This window comes from Muntiacus reevesi, chromosome 4, assembly GCF_963930625.1.
Source record: "Muntiacus reevesi chromosome 4, mMunRee1.1, whole genome shotgun sequence".
Lineage (NCBI taxonomy): Eukaryota > Metazoa > Chordata > Mammalia > Artiodactyla > Cervidae > Muntiacus > Muntiacus reevesi.
In genome coordinates this window covers 39,720,456-39,739,598 of record NC_089252.1, presented here as the reverse complement: position 1 = coordinate 39,739,598, position 19,143 = coordinate 39,720,456, and the positions used below count along the sequence as shown (strand labels likewise).

At 43.1% G+C, this 19,143-nt stretch overlaps 1 protein-coding gene across 1 annotated transcript in view; it reads right to left on the bottom strand.

Moving 5' to 3' along the window:
- Window positions 1–557: 557 nt before the first annotated feature.
- The window catches only part of RALBP1 (ralA binding protein 1), a 40,632-nt gene continuing 22,046 nt past the window's right edge, over window positions 558–19,143 (bottom strand). Inside the window, exons 3-10 of the mRNA XM_065932574.1 lie at window positions 17,371–17,829; window positions 13,833–14,182; window positions 12,307–12,468; window positions 11,200–11,331; window positions 6,521–6,628; window positions 2,738–2,859; window positions 2,380–2,503; window positions 558–1,979 (exon numbers count right to left, since the gene is read on the bottom strand). Coding sequence (XP_065788646.1) covers window positions 1,767–1,979; window positions 2,380–2,503; window positions 2,738–2,859; window positions 6,521–6,628; window positions 11,200–11,331; window positions 12,307–12,468; window positions 13,833–14,182; window positions 17,371–17,829 — 1,670 coding nt within the window. The 3' untranslated portion in view covers window positions 558–1,766. The remainder of the gene's footprint in view (window positions 1,980–2,379; window positions 2,504–2,737; window positions 2,860–6,520; window positions 6,629–11,199; window positions 11,332–12,306; window positions 12,469–13,832; window positions 14,183–17,370; window positions 17,830–19,143) is intronic.

The following is a 19,143-nucleotide window of genomic DNA, read 5'->3' as shown; positions in this document are numbered from 1 at the left end:
CTGTGAACCAAGGTCAGGACCTGTGAATGCCACAGATTCAGCAAAACTGGCACAAACTCCAATGTGGCAGCTGAGAGGAGTTCCAGTGCCTTAAATCTCAATCAGAATTCTCAGGCTGAGAGTCTGATTAAAAGATAAGTTAGCAGGCCCAAAGCAGAGTCACCTAAAGGAAGCCCCGCCTTCACCAAACTTGAGACCATCAGTGTTGGCTCGCCCAGAACCCGAGCCTGAAACCATCAGTCTGGAATCATGTGACCTGCACCAAAAAGGTGACCCACTGGACAGACAGACCCCTGCCATCACCTACAAGACAGTAACCTGATCACAACCCACCTTCCTGCCCAACTGGGCCGGCTGACAGGGCATCACTCACAGAAGCCACTGCAGATCCAGTCCAGGCAGCCAGACACCCACTCAGCACCAGCCGGGTGGGGAAGGGGACACAAAGCGAGTTAACACAAAACATCCTGCTCACTCGTGGACCTTGAAGGCACATCAGACCAGCTACAGTGCACTCAGGTATTTCAAAGAAAGAACGGGAACAGAAAACAAGAAGCTTTTTTTCTCCCTCAAATGGCTGTTGAATTTATTTGCTTGATCAATAATGGTCCTGGCAAAAATTAGTTAACCAACGCTGAGACAACTGTAATGAAATACTGATTTTAAAAATTCATGACACCGTGATAGAAATTAGAGTTTACACAAACAAAAAAGAAACCTTCAGTATTGCCAGCAAATATAAAATAAATGTAATATGACCGACAGGACAGCAAGAAGGCTTTTATACATTTATATTTGACACCTGACCATATTTTCAGTCACCATAATATCTTCTCTCCAGGTTTAAAAAAATAGTATGCTGATTTCTATAACAAAGCTTTTTTTTCGTACAAAAATCAAATAATGGCCAACAAGTCACAACAGTGCAATAGGTAGAGAATAAAAAACCGCATTAACCAGGTGCTGAAATAAATACTAACCAGAAGAGGATGCGCCCTCATGGGGTGTTTCCATCACCAGGACGTGTGGGTTTGTCTTCACAGTCCAGAGCCTCTTGGAGCCACTTACTCGGACCCAGCGGCACCGGACCCCGGTGCCTGTGAGCCGGACGCCTCGGGTAACCAAGGTCGTGGGGGGAGGGTCAGGACCACGGCTGACTCCCGAGGAAGTCCGACTCCTAGTACTCAGCCTGGCCCACCGGGCGTCCAGCAGCAGTTCGCCGAGCCTATGTGGACACTGACTGCAATCCTGTGTGAGCGCGTGGTTACCCATCGATATGGCTTATGCAGGCAGACACGCTTACATTCGGGCCCGAGCAAGCCACCCACGGCGCTCTGTCCTAATGGAAGGTCGAAGAAATATGCTGTGTGGACGCCCCGGGTCCTCCCACGACCCAGGCCACCGCGGTGACTCGGGCGGGGCTGAGAGGGGAGGGTGGGTGGGGCCGGCCGTTCAGGAAGGAGGCCCCCAGGACCCGCACCGCGGAGGTGTGAAGGCACAGGCGAGTGGCGGCAGCGAGATCCTGGGGACGTGGCGGGCGGGGCGGCCCCATGTGGCTCCCCCATGAACGAGAGAAAAATCCTGATTCTGCCGTAATAAAAAAGCAAAGAAAGACGATTTTTGGTTTAAAAAGAAGCCACTCAAGGGTTAAAATAGTTATTTAAGTTAACAAAGGAAATGACTCTTCCAAGAAGCCGACTGTCTGGGACACCGCTGTGCCAACCAGCAGTCTCCGTCTCTGGAGGCCCGCGCGGCCCGGCTGGCTCTCAGATGGGCGTCTCCTTCCGCTCCCTGCCGGGCGACGGCCGCGCCTGCTCCTTGGCGGCCGGGGGCGGGGGCGGCTCCCGGGCGCTGGGCTCGGGCTCCGGCAGGGGCTCGGGGCGCGCGCGCTGCAGCTGGAGCAGGCGAAGCTGCACCCGCAGCTCGATGATGGCCTCGCGCTCCTCGTGAATGGCCTGGTTCAGGTGGTTGTTCTTGATCTGCAGGGACAGACGCAGTGGACTGTCAGCGAGGGGTCGAGACCCCAGAAACGGTCAGGCTGAGCCACTGTCCGGAGTCAGTAGGCCTGCCTCCCTCTGTGGACCCGGGGGGCTCCCTCCTTCCCGGGGTGGTTTTCCTGCTCCGCACTAACACGATCTGTAAACTGTGGGGCAGAGCAAGCTGCTGTCCAGGGCCTGTCACCCGGCCCCCCAAATGGCTCTGGGGCCAGCAACCCCGGGTGGGGGGTCCTGGGTGGGGTTCTCTGTTGTGTCCCAGCCCCTGCCAGAGAGAGACAGCAGCCCAGACGCACAGGCCCGCGTGGGGAGACGAGGAGCGAGTCAGATAAGCACGATGCGGACCCCTCTCACTCCCAAGGGTGGCAGGCCCGCGCATGCGCACCTCCAGCTCCTCGTTCTGCCGCTGCAGATCCTGCAGGATGAGCTGCAGCTCGTCCTCGTCCTCGCTCTCGCTCTCACTGTCCGATGAGTACTCCTCGGTCTCGCTGCGGCCGTGCTGCTGGCGGCTGTGCGGGGACAGACGGGGCGGGGAGCGCGTGACTCACCCGCACATACAGGCTCGTGGTCAGCTTCCGGACTGCCCAGCTTTCTAGCGGGTCCACTCGGGACAAGGCCAACCTCAGACGTAATACAGAAGGTATGGAAGGGGTCGCTCTGCCTGGCTACGTCACAGGAAGGGGTGAGGCTGGACCGCCCTGCTCTCCCCAAAGTCCAAGCGGAGCCCTGACCCCTGCCCTCACCTCTGGATCTCCGCGATCTCTGCCCGGAGGCGCTCGATTTCTTCCTTCTCCGAGGCAATCTGTCGGCGCAGGAACTGCTCCATGGCTAGGAGCTCCTCCTGCTCAGTCAGGATCTCATTCTCCTAAAGCAGTGACACTGGTGAGCACCTCTAAAAGTCTAGGAAAGGTCGCTCTTCTGGGGTCTCCTCTGCCGCCCTGAACTGTTTACACCCATACACACAACACTGGGGCTTCTTTGGTAGTAAAGAATATGCCTGCAATGCAGGAGACCTGGGTTCCATCCCTGGGTGGGGAAGATCCCCTGGAGAAAGAATTGGCAACCCACTCCAGTATTCTTGCCTGAGAAATCCCATGGACAGAGGAGCCTGGCAGGCTACAGGCAGGCTTTGGAGTTACAAAGAGTTGGGAGTTGGACAGGACTGAGTGACTCAACACTTCACACACGTTAACACACACGTTACAGGAAAGCTTCTACTGCACACCCCTAAAATACCCAGTTTCCCTAATTTCAAGAAAAGCTTTGAGAAAAGGTAGACTAACTTGTTTGGGAGGAATGACTAGATTTTCCTCGACATAAAACGCTACTTAGGAATCCTTGTTATGCAAAGGATCCACAAGAGGCCAGCCAGCAGGCACACAGCAGAGTACGAGTGACTGTTTTTACCCCTAGCCTTTTGGAACATCTTCTCACAGAGAGTCTGTCTGAAGGCCATAGAGGCCTTCAACAGTGTCACCAGGGAAGAAAGGCCCCAGTGATGTGCAGCTGTTGTATCACCTGAAAGCAGAGCTGGTGATGGAAAAGTGTTCACAGAAGAAATCTTTCCTCCTCAACACAAGCCACTGTCCTCTCAACCCATGTCCCCAGGGATAATATTTAATCAGTAAATATACTCCCTTAACAGAATATGCATTTCTAAAACTGACATCTGTCCAGGATCTAGCTAGCCCCTCCAACCCAGAGAAAAGAACCACAGCAGACAAAACTTAGGAGAGAACAGAGATGGAAAGCTATAGAAATGAGCTGAAAGCAGCCAAGGCCTACATTTCTTTCCAAACTAACAGGTGGTGGGAGGATAAGAACCTGTGATCAAACGTGAAAGGCGCTGCGGTCAAGTTCACTTTAAAGTCAATGGCCTGAAGTGTCCAGTGTGCATAAGAAACCTCTCTCAGAGCTGTGCTCCTCACAGTCCCCAGTGTTTCTAAACACAGGTGCTCATCCTTTTTATGAAAGCTAATGTTACAAGAAAAACCAGGCTGAAAACTCTGAAATAAAGATGCATCTAGGACCTTACTCTCTCTTCAGGGGAGAAGAGTTACATGTCCCTGGTAGGCATGACAGAAAAGGACTAAAACTTGTAGGACTTTAGTTATCTCTGCGATACAAGGATGGTTCAACACAAATCAATGAATGTGATACACCACATTAACAAAATGAAGGATAAAAATCCTATCTCAAAAGATTCAAAGAAGCACTTGAAAACATTCAACATCCTTTCACAATAAAAACTCAACAAAGTGAGTATAAAAGGAATAGGTTGACATGATATGCTGATATGACAGGCCTACTACAGATAACATGGTACCCCAGTGAAAGGCTGAAAGTATTTCTTCTAAGATCAGAGAGAGGACAACAGGCCCAGTCTCACTACTTCTGGTTATGCTGTACTGAAGTACCAGCCAGAGTAACTGACAGGAAACAAAGGTGTCCAAACTGTAAAGAAGTAAAATTGTCTGTTTACAGACAACATGATCTTATACACAGAAAACCATAGATTCCATCAAATAACTGTTAGAAGTAATAAATTTAGGAAAGTTGCAGGACACAAAGTCAACATTCAAAAACCAGTTGCATTTCTACACACTAACTACTACCCAAAAAAGAAAGTCAGAAAACAAATCCATTTACAAATTTACAATAGCACTTAAAAAAAAAAAAAAATACTTTAGAATGAATTTAAACAAAGAGGTGAAATATCTATATACTGAAAACTATAAAACATTGAAGAAAGAAATTGAAGACACTAAATACAAAATGAAAGGTACCTCATGTTCATAGATTAGAAGAAATAATATTGTTAAAATTTTCATACTACCAAAGTGATTTACACATTCACTGGAATCTCTATCAAAATTCCAATGGGGTTTTGAGGTTTCCCACAGAAACAGAAAAAATAATCCTCAAATTCATTCAGAACCACAAAAGACTGTAAGGACCAAAGCAAACTTTTTTTTTCAGCCAAAGCAATCTTAAACAAAAGAACAAAGTTGAAGGCATCACCCCACACCCAAAACAGTGCAATACTGGCATAAACACATACATATAGACCAATGGAGCAGAACAGAGACCAGAAACAAATCCACACATTCGCAGTCAACTGATCTTTGACAAGTGCACTAATAAACAATGGAGAAAGAACAGTCTCTTTAATAAATGATGTTGAGAAACTGGTTTTCCACAGGCAAAAAAGTGAAACAACCCTTACCTTCTCTCACTACACACACATCAATCACCTAAAAATGGACTAAAGACAAATATAAAACCTGAAATCATAAAATTATTAGAAGAAAACACAGTAAGAGTTTCTTAACACCGGTCTGAGCAAGAATTTTTTTAGATATGACCTGAAAAGCACAAATATACAAAAGACAAATGGGATTGCATCAAACTAAAAAGCTTCCACACAGCAAAGAAAATGGAGTGAAGAGACAGCCTACGGAATGAGAGAAAATACTGCAGACCTTACATCAGATGAGGGATTCGTATATATAGGAAGAAGTTGAACAACTCTATAGCAAGAAAACCACCCAATTAAAAAATGGGCAAAGGACTTAACTTGACATTTCTCAAAGGAAGATACTGAAATGGCCAACAGATCACTGTCACTCATCATCAGGGAAATACAAATGAAAACCACAATATCACCTCATACCTGTCAGAACGGCTTTTATCAAAAAAACAAGAGGTAACAAGTGTTGGTGAGGATGAGGAGAAAAGGAACCCTTGCGCACTGTTAGTGGGAATATAAATTGGTACAACGACTGTGGAAAAGAACATGGAGGTTCCTCCAAAAATACAAAATAGAGCTATCACAGTTCTAGCAATCCAGCTTCTGAATATATAAATGTAAACAGGATACTGAAGGGATATGTTCACTGCAGCATTATTCATTATCAGTCAATATATGGAAACAGCCCAATGGTTGATGGATGAATGGATAATAATGTGATATGCATATATTCATAATACCTAAGTATACATATGCCCACATAAATATAAAAACATAGAAAACATAAACATAAATATATATGTAACGAATATTATTCTGACATAAGGAAATCCTGGCATTTAATAGCACAGATGAACCTGGAGGACACAGTGGTAAGTGAAATAAGCCAGTCAGAAAAAGACAAATACCACATGATTTCACTGATTATTTGTGGAATCAAAGAAAATGTTGAACTCATAGAAGCAGAGAGTACAACCGTGGTTACCAGGCCTTGGAGGGTGAGTAAAATAGGGAAGTACTGGTAAAAAAAAATACAGCTGCACTTGTGTTGAAGGACTGTATAGAGAGGCAATGCTGATGACGACACTGTACTAAATGCTGCATTATGCCACGAGAGTATCTTTCAGGTGCTCTCATCACAGAAGGTAACTGTGAGAGGGTAACTGACTGTACCAATCATTTCACTGGGTGAAGATGCATCAAATCATGTTTATACCTTAAATATATATTTTTCTTTTTTTTTAAAGATCTTGCAAAAGAGAGGAGTTACACTTACCTGGGCAAGAAGAATATTTATGACTTCCTCGTTTTCATTCATTTCTTCTTTGGAAACATCCTCTTTTGAAAGACTGGCTATTTCTTGTGCAATCTTGGTTTCACATTCCTGTCCAACAAGAGAAATGAAAGCACTGGTCAGCCCACTGTAACACAGTCAACAAACTTACACTGTCCCCATTCCCAAAATTTCTTCCTCAGCTTCTAGAACTGAAAAACTAAGAGTGACCAGCCAGCAGAATCTCCAGACAGTGGGGGCAAATGCTAACTGGGTTTTGACAGTAACGTGTGGATCTCACACTGTGGATACACTGGAGGAAAATGTTCGGTTTCAGCTAAAGTGCTCAGCATTTCCGGAACCCTCCCATATAAACTGCCTTCCGTGATCCTTCCTTTTTGGAGGGGGGTCTACTTTAAGCCTACAGTTAGTTGGTTTTGCCGATGGTACACAGTCAAATAGCCACTGTCTACCACAACACTGAACGTCTTCAACACCACAAAGTACCCTTGGGCTCCTCCGCCACCAGTTGCCCCTGGAAACCACTAACCTGCTTTCCATTGCTCTGGTCTTACCTTCTTTTATGGTTCATAAAAACTGAATTAATCAGTAAGCAGTTTTTCTCCTGGCACGTTAAATTTCACAACTCATCTATGTTGTATCAGTAGTTTGCTGAGTAATATGCAAGGATATGAATGTACCCCAGTCTGTTTATCCGTTCACCAGCTGGTAGACATTTCAGTCCTTTCTACTTTTGAGCTACTAATCAAACCTGTAAAAAACACTAAGTATCTGCTCTGTGAGGGAACATGCCTTCTTCTGTTAGATAAATACCTAGGAGTGGGATTGCTGGTCCAGTGATAACCTGATGTTTTAACTCTGAAAGAAACTGCCAAACTATTTTCCAAAATGACTGAAACAGTCAAGATCAGTAAAGCTGCTCTACGTTCCTGCCACACTTGGTATTTTTAACACTGGTCATTATGGCTGGTGTGCAGTGGTTTCTCACTATGACTGTGGTCTGTTCTTCCTCAATGACAAACGATCTTCACATGTGCTTCTTTATCATCTATATATATTCTCTGGTAAAGATCTTCAGTAAAGTGCTGTTCAAACTTCTGCCTTTTTTTTTTTTTTGCCTTTTTAAAATTGAATTTTTATTGTAATAATCATACACTCTTGTGGAGGATATTAATAATGAGGGAGGCTAAGCATATGGGGTAAAGGAGTATGAATTCTCTGTACCTTTCCCTCAGTTTGGCTGTCAACCTAAAACTGCCCTAAAAAAATACAACTTAAAAAATTGGCTTGTCTTATTAAGTCTAAAGAGTTTTTAATATATTCTAGTTCAAGAACTTTATCAAGTGTCTGTGTTTTTTTTGCAAATATGTCACAGCCTCTGGCCTGCATGTTCATCTTTTTAACAATATCTTTTGAACAGTATGTTTTGATAAAATACAGTTTACCACATTTTTCTTTTATAGTTCATCAATCTTTGTATCCTATCTAAGAATCACTCAAACAGCTCATCCAGCTCAATAACAAAAAAAAACAAAAATCCAATTGGAAAATGGGCAAAAGACCCAAATAGACATTTCTCCAAAGAAGACATACAGATGGCCAACAAGCAAATGAAAAGATGAAATCATCATTGCTAATTATCAGAGAAATGCATATCAAAACTACAATGAGGTATCACCTCATACTGGTTAAATCTACAAATAATAAATGCTGGAGAGGGTGTGGAGAAAAGGGAACCTTCTCACACTGTTGGTGGGAATTTAAGTTGGTACAGTCACAATGGAAAACAGTATGGTGGTTCCTCAATATACCAAAAAAGAGAGTTGTCATACAATCCAGTAAGCCCACTCCTGGGCCTATATCCTGGGCCTATATCCAGATAAAACTATAATTCACAAAGATACATGCACCCCTAATGTTCACAGCAACACTACTCACAACAGCCAAGACATGGAAACCACCTGGCCACTAAGAGGTGAATAAAGAAGATATAAATCCACATATCTATATATAAACACATATACAATGGAACACTATTCAGTCATTTAAAAGCAGTAACGCCATTTGCACAAACATAGATGCAACTAGAAATGATCATACTAAGCAAAGTCAGTGCCCTTATACGTGGAATCTAAAATGACTCGAATTATTTATGAAAAAGCAAAAGACCCACAGATACAGAGAACAGACCTGTGGTTGCCAAGGGAATGGGAGCACGAAGGAGGAATAGACTGCGAGGCTGGGGTTAGCAGATGCCAGCTATTACATGCAGGATGGATGAACAACAAGGTCCTACTGTACAGCACAGGGAACTCTCTTCAATATCCTTTGAAAAGCCATAATGTAGAAGAAAATGAAAAAGAATGTGTATCTGCGTGTGCATGGCTGATTCACTTTGCTGTAATTAAAACAACACTGTAAATCAACTATACTTCAATTAAAAAAAAATTACCACCTAAGTCAAAGTCAGTAAGATCTTCTCTGTTTTATTAAGTCTTAGTCTACGATTCATTAAGCACTAATTTCTATATATGTTGTGTGGTAAGGGGGGAAAAAAGTTCTCTTTTTTGGCATATAGATATCCAATTGTTACAGCACCATTTGTTGAAAAGAAAAAACTTCCCTAGTCAATTGTCTTAGTATCTTTGTTGAAAATTACCTGCCCACACATGTGCTGGTCTGTTTCTGGACTTTCTATTCTGTATGCCCATCCTTATTGAATACTGACTGTCTTGATCACTGTAGCTTTACAGAAAATCTTCATCAGGTGGTGTGAGTCTTCCAATGTAGTCCTTTTTCAAAATTGTTTAGACTATTCTAGATCATTTATATTTACACACAGATTTATTTTCCACAGAGATTTTAGAAAAGCTTATTAATTTCTACCAAAATCACCTGTTTAAATTTTGACTGGAACTGAATCCACAGATCAACTTGGGAAAACCTAACATCTTAACAATATTATGATATAAACATATTTCTAAATCATTTATGTCTTGTTTTTTTAGGTGCACTATCCAATAGTTCATTGTAAACATACAGAAATACAACAGACATGTATATCTGATCTTGTATGTTGGAGCACTGCTAAACTCACATATTCAATATTGTATAGATTCCTTAAGATTTTATACAGAGATGATCACATGATCTGTGTTATAAAGACTAATTTCTCTCCAATCCATCTTGTTTTGCTGCACTGGCTAGAACACCCTCCAGTACAATGTTGAACAGAAGCAGTAAAAGCAGAAATCCTTGCTCCTATACCCAATCAATCCCAGAAGAAAATATTCAGACTTTTGCCATGAAGTACAATGTAAATCACAGGTTTTTTCCTGTAAATGCTGTTTATCAGGCTGAAAAGATAAGAGTTTTTATCAAGAAATAAATATCAAATTCTGCCACACACTTTTTCTGCATCTACTGATATGATCTTATCATTTTTCTTATTTTTAGTCTGTTAATATAATGAATCTTTAAAAGTCATTTATTCCTCAAAGTTGAAATCAACTTGATAGAACCTTTGCCGCATTCTGTGAATTAATAAGCAGACATGAAGATAGCTTCAAGAAACTAGCAAAGCAGAGGTAAGCCATTCCATTCTGTCCTGGCTCTGGCTTGTTACGTCACAGTTCCTTTATCCAAGAGGGATGCAGAAGCGAGAGAAAGCCGCACCCACATGGGTCAAGACCCCGTGTTAAAGGCTGATGGGTGACACCGCACGGCGGACAATGACCACACGAGGCCTGGTGGGTCTGTCACTAAAACCTTATTCCAGGCCAAATCATGAAGGGAGTAATTAAAAACAGGCATTGTAAGCAAAAGACAGACAATCTGGTAAGCAGGGGAAAAAGGAGAAAGAAAAATGCACAGAGGGCGTCTGCCAGTCCTAGAGTGCAGGGCAGACAGCTCGTTGCTGCCTCCTCTCTGACAAAGACACCGCCATGTCCATGCAAACCGCCAGCCCTCAAGCCATAGAGGACTGCCGTGTCTGGTCTCTCAGCAGAACCACAACTGTGACCACCACAGACCACATGGTCCCAGTCTGACAAATGCCAACTTGTGTCCCCTGAAAGTGCTTTTGGACCCTGGTATTGAATCTGCACGTGGGTGTAGGAGATGTGGGACCTCAACCTCAGACTAGCTGACACTCACAGAGGCCCAGCGCACAGCAACACACTGAGCCAGAGGGAGACCAACAGTCTGGCTTGCAAACCCCAAGCTCATCAGGCAGAACGTGCCACCTGCCTGTTTCCAGGAAAAGAAAACCCCTCCTAACCTTCTGTACCTCCATGTGTAAGGCCTCCAATTCCCCTGCAGCCTTTGAAATGTATCACCACTGGACTGCTTCTCACCCTGGAAACCTGTTTACAGGTCCAACCAAGCCGGAAACAACAAAACTGATATCTTTTAGTCAAACAGTTTAATTAAAAAACTCAACTTCCTAAATTAAAGGAAGCACTTCCCTGATACCAAGCTGAAGGATCAATAATCCAGAACTGGAAACGTGTGAACAAATCTCCCACCAGGGAACTTCCCTTCAAAAGGGATTTGTTGTCATACTTTAAAAAAATAACTTAGAATGGTATATAAAAGATTTTAGCACAGCCTTTTTACATTTCATTATAAACATGATATACTAAAATAATACATTTACTCACTTGTCTTTTCGCTTCTCTCAGTTTTCTCTTGAGGGCTGTCAGAATTCTTTGTACTTCCCATAATCTCTCCTCTTTTGATAAATCCTTTATCCCGCCCTGTAGATCTCGATGTAAACAATTCAAAAGAAACTCCTAGGAAGTAATACACCACACACTGAACAGGATTTCACGTCTTATCATCTTAAAGCCACATGCCATTTCTAAAGATGCAAAATCGACTACTTTTCAGTCATCATTAAAGAAATGACATAATGGCACATATTGTATTCTCAAGGCTATGACTGAAAAATCCTCCTTAGTTTTTCTGCCTGAGCACTAAGTTCTAAGCCATCAGCACACATTGGTTCCCAGTAGTCAATTCACATTCCCTTCCCCCAACATGTCAACTATTAAGAAACAGGAACTTGGAGATGATAGGGAAGAAAAGTGAGCAGGGATCTGATGTGTTACATGCAAACAAAAGATGTAATAATAATCAAATGTAAGTAAATGTCTTAGTCTTGAGCTTCTTACTGGGCTTGCCAAGCACACACAACTGCCCAGCGCTATTGGAGAAGGACAGTGGGAAGCACAGATCCGGGGTCAAATCCTGGTTGTACAACTTGGTAATAACCAGGTGACACACAGTAAGTTATTTACCTCTGCCCACTTTCATTATTCTCATCTGTAAAATAAAGCCGATAAAAGCAGCCTTGTCCAGATAAGGCAACATTTTTGGACTGCTTGCAACATACCTGGCACCTTGTTGAACATTTTTAACACATTACTTCGTTTAAGGTCATCTTCAGATCAAACCTAGGAGAGCACTCACTTTTAAATGCAATCCCAAAGCCTTAAGGAGGTTAAGCAATGTGCCTAATTCAGTCAGTCAGGAGCACAGCAAGAATTTCAAGCCAGGTCTTTTGACTTCCAAACCTGTGCTGTGTACCATGATATCCTGACTTAATGAGCATGAATCAGCACCATGGGAAGTTCTGGCCTTGGTGTGCCATGAAGAGTGTGCCCGAAAGCTACATAAACACAGGAAGAACTCAAGGACCAGGGACTCATGGGCCATCAGCACCCCAGCCTCCCGCAGGGTCAGGGCCAGAGGGCGGGCGCACACACCTGTCTCCGGATCTCCTCCTTGATACTCTCCTGGGTCTCGGGCAGTATGGGCATTGTGGCCATGTTAGACCATCGCAGGGGCTTCGTCACTTGCTTCAGTGTCACATTTCCAAAGAGCTCTTGCACGTGTGTGAAAAATACGTAGAGAACACGATTGCTAATCTAAAAAAAAAAAAAAAAAGGATTTGCAAGAAAAACATTAAATTCATTTCATTTCATTTATGTCTATTGCCTAAGTTCCTCCTTTAATCCTCGGGAGTCACAGGACATGCTTTGCTACTTAATGGCCAATTTAAAGAAGAAAATGAGAAAGTACAGGTTAAGTGGTAGACTCAGCACTATAAGGGACTGGGGGAAAAGCCAAGAAAGGGACACAGAAGCTGATTATCACTGATTTATTCTGCTTTAGCACTAGAGAATTAACTGATTTTTTAAAACCTATGTTCTTTATTTTCCAGTTACTATGAGGCATTCTAACACACACGACTGGATCAACTGCGGAACAGGGGAGCCTGTGGCTACAGAGCTGGGCTAAACACGGGAGCCCCCACTCCAAGGACAAACACCTTCCGGGAAGTTCCAAAGCTCAGACGCTAAGACAGCAGGATGTCAGGTGGCTAAACAGCTAGTAAAAGAAACTGTTTCCTACCTAAAACTTACTCTGACAACACACCTGCATTTTCTGAGACACCATAATCCCTATTACAGAAATACTAAGTAATAATGTAATATTTACCAAATTCTGAAAACTTGACAGGAAATTTAAGAAACATCTTGTTTCCAAGCTATAAGCAATGAAGGAATCTTCAGTGAAAGAAAATACACTGTTATATGTGACAGTGACCAATAATAACCTGGTGTATTCGCCAAGAGGGCTTAAAACAAAAACTATAACCCCTCTCATTATTCTGCCCTCTGTTTCCGGCCTGAGTGAAATATCAGTAACTCCAATAAAGGAACTCACACACACTATGCCAGCACCAAGTGAGCAGCAGGAAACGAAGACCAGGAATTTACGTTATAAAGAATCACCACCCACCTCCTTGAAATGTCTCCCCAGGTTAAGATTCTATAAAATGCTTTATATAACCTTCCTGACTGAAACCCTCAAGTTAAGTCCCTGACCAAATGAATAATGTTAGGCCCCCTTGGGCCTGAGTCTGTATGTCTGTGTGACATGATTGAGCAGTAATGCTATTTGATGGAGTAACTGAAATCTTTAAAACTCTGCAGATGAACTGGGACTGCAGGTACCCGGGGGCTCCTCCTGCACTAAGGACAGGTCACTGTCATTAGGAGCTCCTTACAGACCTACACCCAAACCTGGACAATACTCAGATTTCACAGGCACAACATGCTCACCGCCTTCCACGTCAACACCGTCCACATTGTAAAAGAAAACAGCAACACTCAGGGCAAGCCCCTGCCCGCTGTCCCTGGTCCACTGCTTGGTGTGTGACTCAGCAATAGGAAGCACCCTCGCCCCAACCCCAAGGGCCCACACATGTGCCAGGAAGGCCGTGTACCTGCACAGTGGGGCTGAGCACTATGGAAATGTTCTGGATGTTCATTTTCGTTTCCAGTTCCTTGGCAATAACATGGTCCATGTGCACAATGAGCCAGGAGATGAGAAGGCGGCTGCACTCGGGCAGCTCTTCCAGCAGGCGCTGAAACTCCTGCACCTTCTCGGCCTCCGAGCTCCGGCCACACGCCTCCTCGAAGCGAGGCAGGAGCTCCTTGGTCAGCAGGTTCTCAGGCAGGTCCCGCAGGTACTGCTTCAGCAAACTGGCCACCGTGTTCGGCTCATACTCTTCCAAGTTTGGAGACTCCTCTCTGTCGTAGGCTGCTTTCAGCTCGTCCACCTTGGATTTAATTCCTGAGAACATTCAAATTCAGAACAAAAAAAAGTATCAAGAAAAAAAAAAAATCAAACACACAGCCTTCTTCCCCAGCATGCCCACCATCACCCCTGGGGGAGATGGGAAAAGAGCCAACCTGGCATGTTAACTGTTTGTCTGCATATTGTTCACACAATTCTTCCGTAAATAAGATAGAAGACTATACTCGGAAGACGAATTTAGCCAAACGCTAAATGATAATGGAAAAACAATATTCAGAACAAATATCACAGCAAACACAGAAACACTAAGCAAATACGCCAATCGATTCAGGGAAAATATGTTTTTAAAGATTAAGTAGGCAAAAGTTAAACTACAATTCAAGCATAAGCCTTCCTCTACATGAGTAGCCAACTGCTTTTTCTAACCAGTCACAAGACTAACCACATAAAATACAAGTCAGTACACAAAAGCACGCTGCAATGGGTGATGCAATGTTTATACTTTTTTATAAACAAAAATTGTATCAAATGGAAAAGGTGAGCTCACCATCTAAACAAACTTTCAAAATTATTCCCCAACAAATAATACGCATCTAATTTCTAAGTTTAAATTCTTTACATATTTTCTTAATCTGAAACAGGGCTAGAACCAAAAAAAAAAAGTGAAATCTGGGTTACTAAAATCAAATTGTTTTGCTTTTCTTACTGGTCAGAAAGAAACACACATAAACATTTCTCAGACACTAAGTATGTAAGTCTTGACTCCAATCTGCATTTAAGACAGAATTCAGTGACACTGACTGCTCGCTCACGAGAGCACAAGGTAGCTTCCGCTGTCTTCACTACGTGAAACTTCAGGTCAAGGTGTGACGCTACACACAACAGAGTACCACTCAGCTATGAAAAAAGCATGAAGCCCTGCCACTGGCAACAGCATGGCTCCACCTGGAGGGTGCTGCTACATGAAATAAGCCAGAGAAAGACCAGTACTTCTTTTATGGAATCTAAACAAATAAAGCAGTGAATGTACCAGAAAAGAAGCAGACTCAGACACAGAGAACAAGTCAGTGGAAGAGTGAGGGCTAAGCCAGAGGGAGGGAACTAAGAGGTACAAACTACCATGCGCAAAATAAATACACTCCACAGTACAGCACAGGGAATACAGCCAGTATTTCACAATAACTATGTATAATCTTTAAAAATAGTGAATCACTGTGTTATAGCTCTGAAACTTATAGAATATTGTACATCAACTATACTTCAATTAAAAAAAAACTTTAGGCCAGTTATTAAAAACAAGCCATGAACTGAGGCTAACACTGTAATGGTAAACATTATAAAACCTTTTAATGGCATCACAATAAATCAGTAACTTAATCCAGCACTGACAAAATAAAACCAGCAATTCCAAATAGGAAAATAATAATATAGATTTTATTTTGCTACAATCTTCATTTTGAGTGGAAAAGTTAGAAAATAATTCCTATTTTCTTACTTTTCTGAATAGAACATGGAGAGTGCTAACTTCAACTGAAATTCCTCATGACCTCCTCTCTCTCCCATGAACACCTTGTAGATATGTAATTTTGCCCCAGCAGTGCCTACCCGGAAAATGGCACAAGTGAACAATTAGCATATGTGTTTGGTCTGTTACTCGGAAACTGTTACCAAAATGCTTTCCTTTTAAAAACTGAACACTTCAAAGTCCCAGGTACAGAAAGAGCAGATGAAAATAGATTAATTTTAAAACTAGAACTTAGACATGAATAAGTGCGAATCAAAGTTCTCCATGAGAAAGCGATACTACTAGTATTCGAAAAGCAAAAGTCACATGCACAGTTCTGCAGTACAGAATGCTAAATGCAGTGTTCTGCCAGAGCCTCACAAATAAATACAAAACTGATCAAAGAGGGTGCTCATTCTCAAGAAGCCAAGGACCAGGGGAGCAGTTCAGTGTTGAATAGAGAAGACATTCCACACCTCCATCTCCAAAAGAATACAAACATAAAAAATCAGGACAAAGTCCAAAGAATCCTCTGAACAACACTGTAGGAACCTTCAGAGAAGCTTTCACCTAAAATGAAATTTCCTCATGCCTGTCAAAATCACGAGCGAGAAGCAGCTATGTTAGTATCATGTAGATCTTTAAAAATCCATCATTAATTTTTCTTAAAAAGCAAGTTTTACATTCAGTTAAATGTGTTTATTTTATGTAACTAAGAAGTCATAAGTTAAAATTCAGTGCCTAATTCATTTTCTTATTTTCTATAAAATAGCAGCTTCTTAGCCAAAACACTCTTCAATGACATGTTATCTGCAGGTTACGTAAAGGTCTCCCCAGTTATCAAACATGCCTGCCCTTTCTCAACAAAGAAAGGGCATATCACATCTACCTTCAAGAAATGTGCACGAACCAATTAAATGGAAAAACTAAATCTAGCCTCTTTATTCTAAATGTGTATGATCTAACTCATCATGAATATGCATGAGCAATGATGCATGTTACAGCCTCAGCCATGGGAAGGTGATGAGCGACAGCACGGATGTCGCACAGCTAGGACTTGCATCCTGCACCAACACCAAGGCCACACCACTTTGTAAGAACAGAGTCTCAACTTTGGACCACACGTGTCTTGCCTGACTTTAGACACCCAAAAGGAATCACACTCCTGCCAAGTATGAGATGTAAGTTTTCACACACACGGAATGTAGGAAAATGGAACCTAAACTTCACTAACGTCATGTCAGAGCCACACCTGACTTAAAGGAATCCACCCCTGGGGTCTAAACACTTAGCAAGAACAGTCCATCCCTCAGATAAACTGAGGAAATACTTACATGACAGCGTCAGTCACTATGCCTCGTGGCCAAGACACATCCTGAACCCAGACATCAGACGTCCTTTCTCCCCACTGACCTCCTCCCAGCACCCAGACTCTTGGGGGCACCCAGGTGAGGGGTGCTGCCCACATGCGCCAGTCGCTGCACAATGAACCCACTGTGAATCCTCCTAATGGGGGTGTGGGGATCGAGTAAAAAAGGCAGCGTGCGCATACACATGCACATACACACACGGACACAGTGTGGGGGCCTTTGTTCAACTGGAAGGACCAAGGACATGAATGAGGCTTAGGACCCATGTCACAATCTTGCTCACAAGTATCCTGCTCCTTCCTTTGAAACACAGAAGCAAGCCGACTGGTAGCAACTGGTGCAGCCCTCACCTGACACCCTGTAGATGCCCTCGCACTTCATGCCGTGCTTCTCCACATAGTCCACGCACTCCCGGAAGACCGCGGGCAGCTGCACGCCGTCGTACATCATGGTCCTCTCCACCGCATCGGCCAGTGGGATCCCGAAGATGGGCCTGAGGCTCGGGACGTCCAGCTGAGGCACCTCTGGCTCCTGAATCGGCTTCTTCTTCTTCTTCTTCTCCTTCCACTGTTTAACCACGTCAGCTGCTGTCAAGTCTTTTGACTTCTTCTCTTTATGCTTCTCCTCTTTGTGCTTTTCTTCTTTATGTTTTTCCTCTTTGGGTTTCTCTTTTATTTTAAAATCCTTCTCTTTCTTTTTAGAAAAGCTGGGCTTCTTGAAGACGTGGATCCCCTTGGACCTCTTCATTTTGGAAGGACTTTCGGCTTCATCCCCCGAACTATCTTCCTGAAAGGCAGCATAGCCTTCAGCTGCCAAAGAAACGCAGGGAGCGTGAGTCACAGTCTGCTGAATGTCACACTGTCCATTTTCTATGTTTAAAACAGGACCAAAGGAGAGTCACCTGGCCTTGGCGACCTAGCTTTCCACCTGTGGCCCAGCCCTCCTGTTCTCCCAGCCACTCATCTCAGCTAAAAGGTGTTGTTGTGACATCTCTCAACCACAAGAGGGCAATGTGCCCAGAGACAGTTACCCTTGCAACTGGTTTTATTTTATACATGTGTGCAAGAGGAACTTTTACAAACCACATTACTGTAAATGATCATTTATTATTTCAACTTATTTGGAAAAAAATCACACCATCAGACACAACGTTCCTTCACAGTCAAGAACATCCTCTAACCTGCACTCCTCTTAGCTTAGGTTCTCCTATTTGGTTCCTGTAATCTGAAACCGTCTGCAGTCACAACTGGAGATGCAGGACTGTGTAGGTGCTTTTCCTCCCCACTGCATCTGGCTCCCAGGTGTCTGGCTGGTAAGTCCCCTCTGGGGCCAGCAGCAGGGACTGAGCCTCCTCTGGGGAGAACCGACCAGGAAACCCCTAACATTGAGCGTCGGCCCCGCCCCTGAGTCAGAAGCCTGGGTTTCACACTGACAGCTACTCAGTATCAGAGCTGTCCTAGTTTGGCTTCCTTGTTTTTTGTTTTTTTTTTAAAACATCTAAAACTCTCCTGTTCTTTTCTTTAGCCAAATATCTTACAAGCTAAAATAGAGATTAATAATAGAGATTTTACAATAGAGATTAAAGGTTTTGCATAAATTCCCCTCTAGTTAAAATACCACGAACTCCACACCAACCAGAATGGCAAAAGAAGAGCATGATAATGGGTGGCCAAAAAGTTCATTTGAGTTTTTCTGTTACATCTTACAGGAAAACCCAAACTTTTTGGCCAACCCAATAATAGAAAGCTATCATCCTCCTTACAGAACAGGAATCCCATATAGGTGTGTTGTGGCATCTGCTTAAGAAAACAAATACAAAAAGGAAAAAAGAAAACAAATACACTTTCTTTACCATGTACTCCAACTGGCCTATACAACCTCACCAAGACAGCAAGACTCCATAAGCACAAAATTTCAACATTTACTTTTCATACATTATTTTTAAAAACCAACTTAAGAAACCTCCACCAGAAAACTTTACCACTTCTGGAAATTCAGTACTTTTACTTGCGATAGTAAGACCCTAAAATACAAAAACTGAGACCTTGAAAAGAAAATATAAAACAGGAGTCCCTGGATATAGGATGGCAGGGACACGTGACCAGAGCAGAAATGTATCAGGA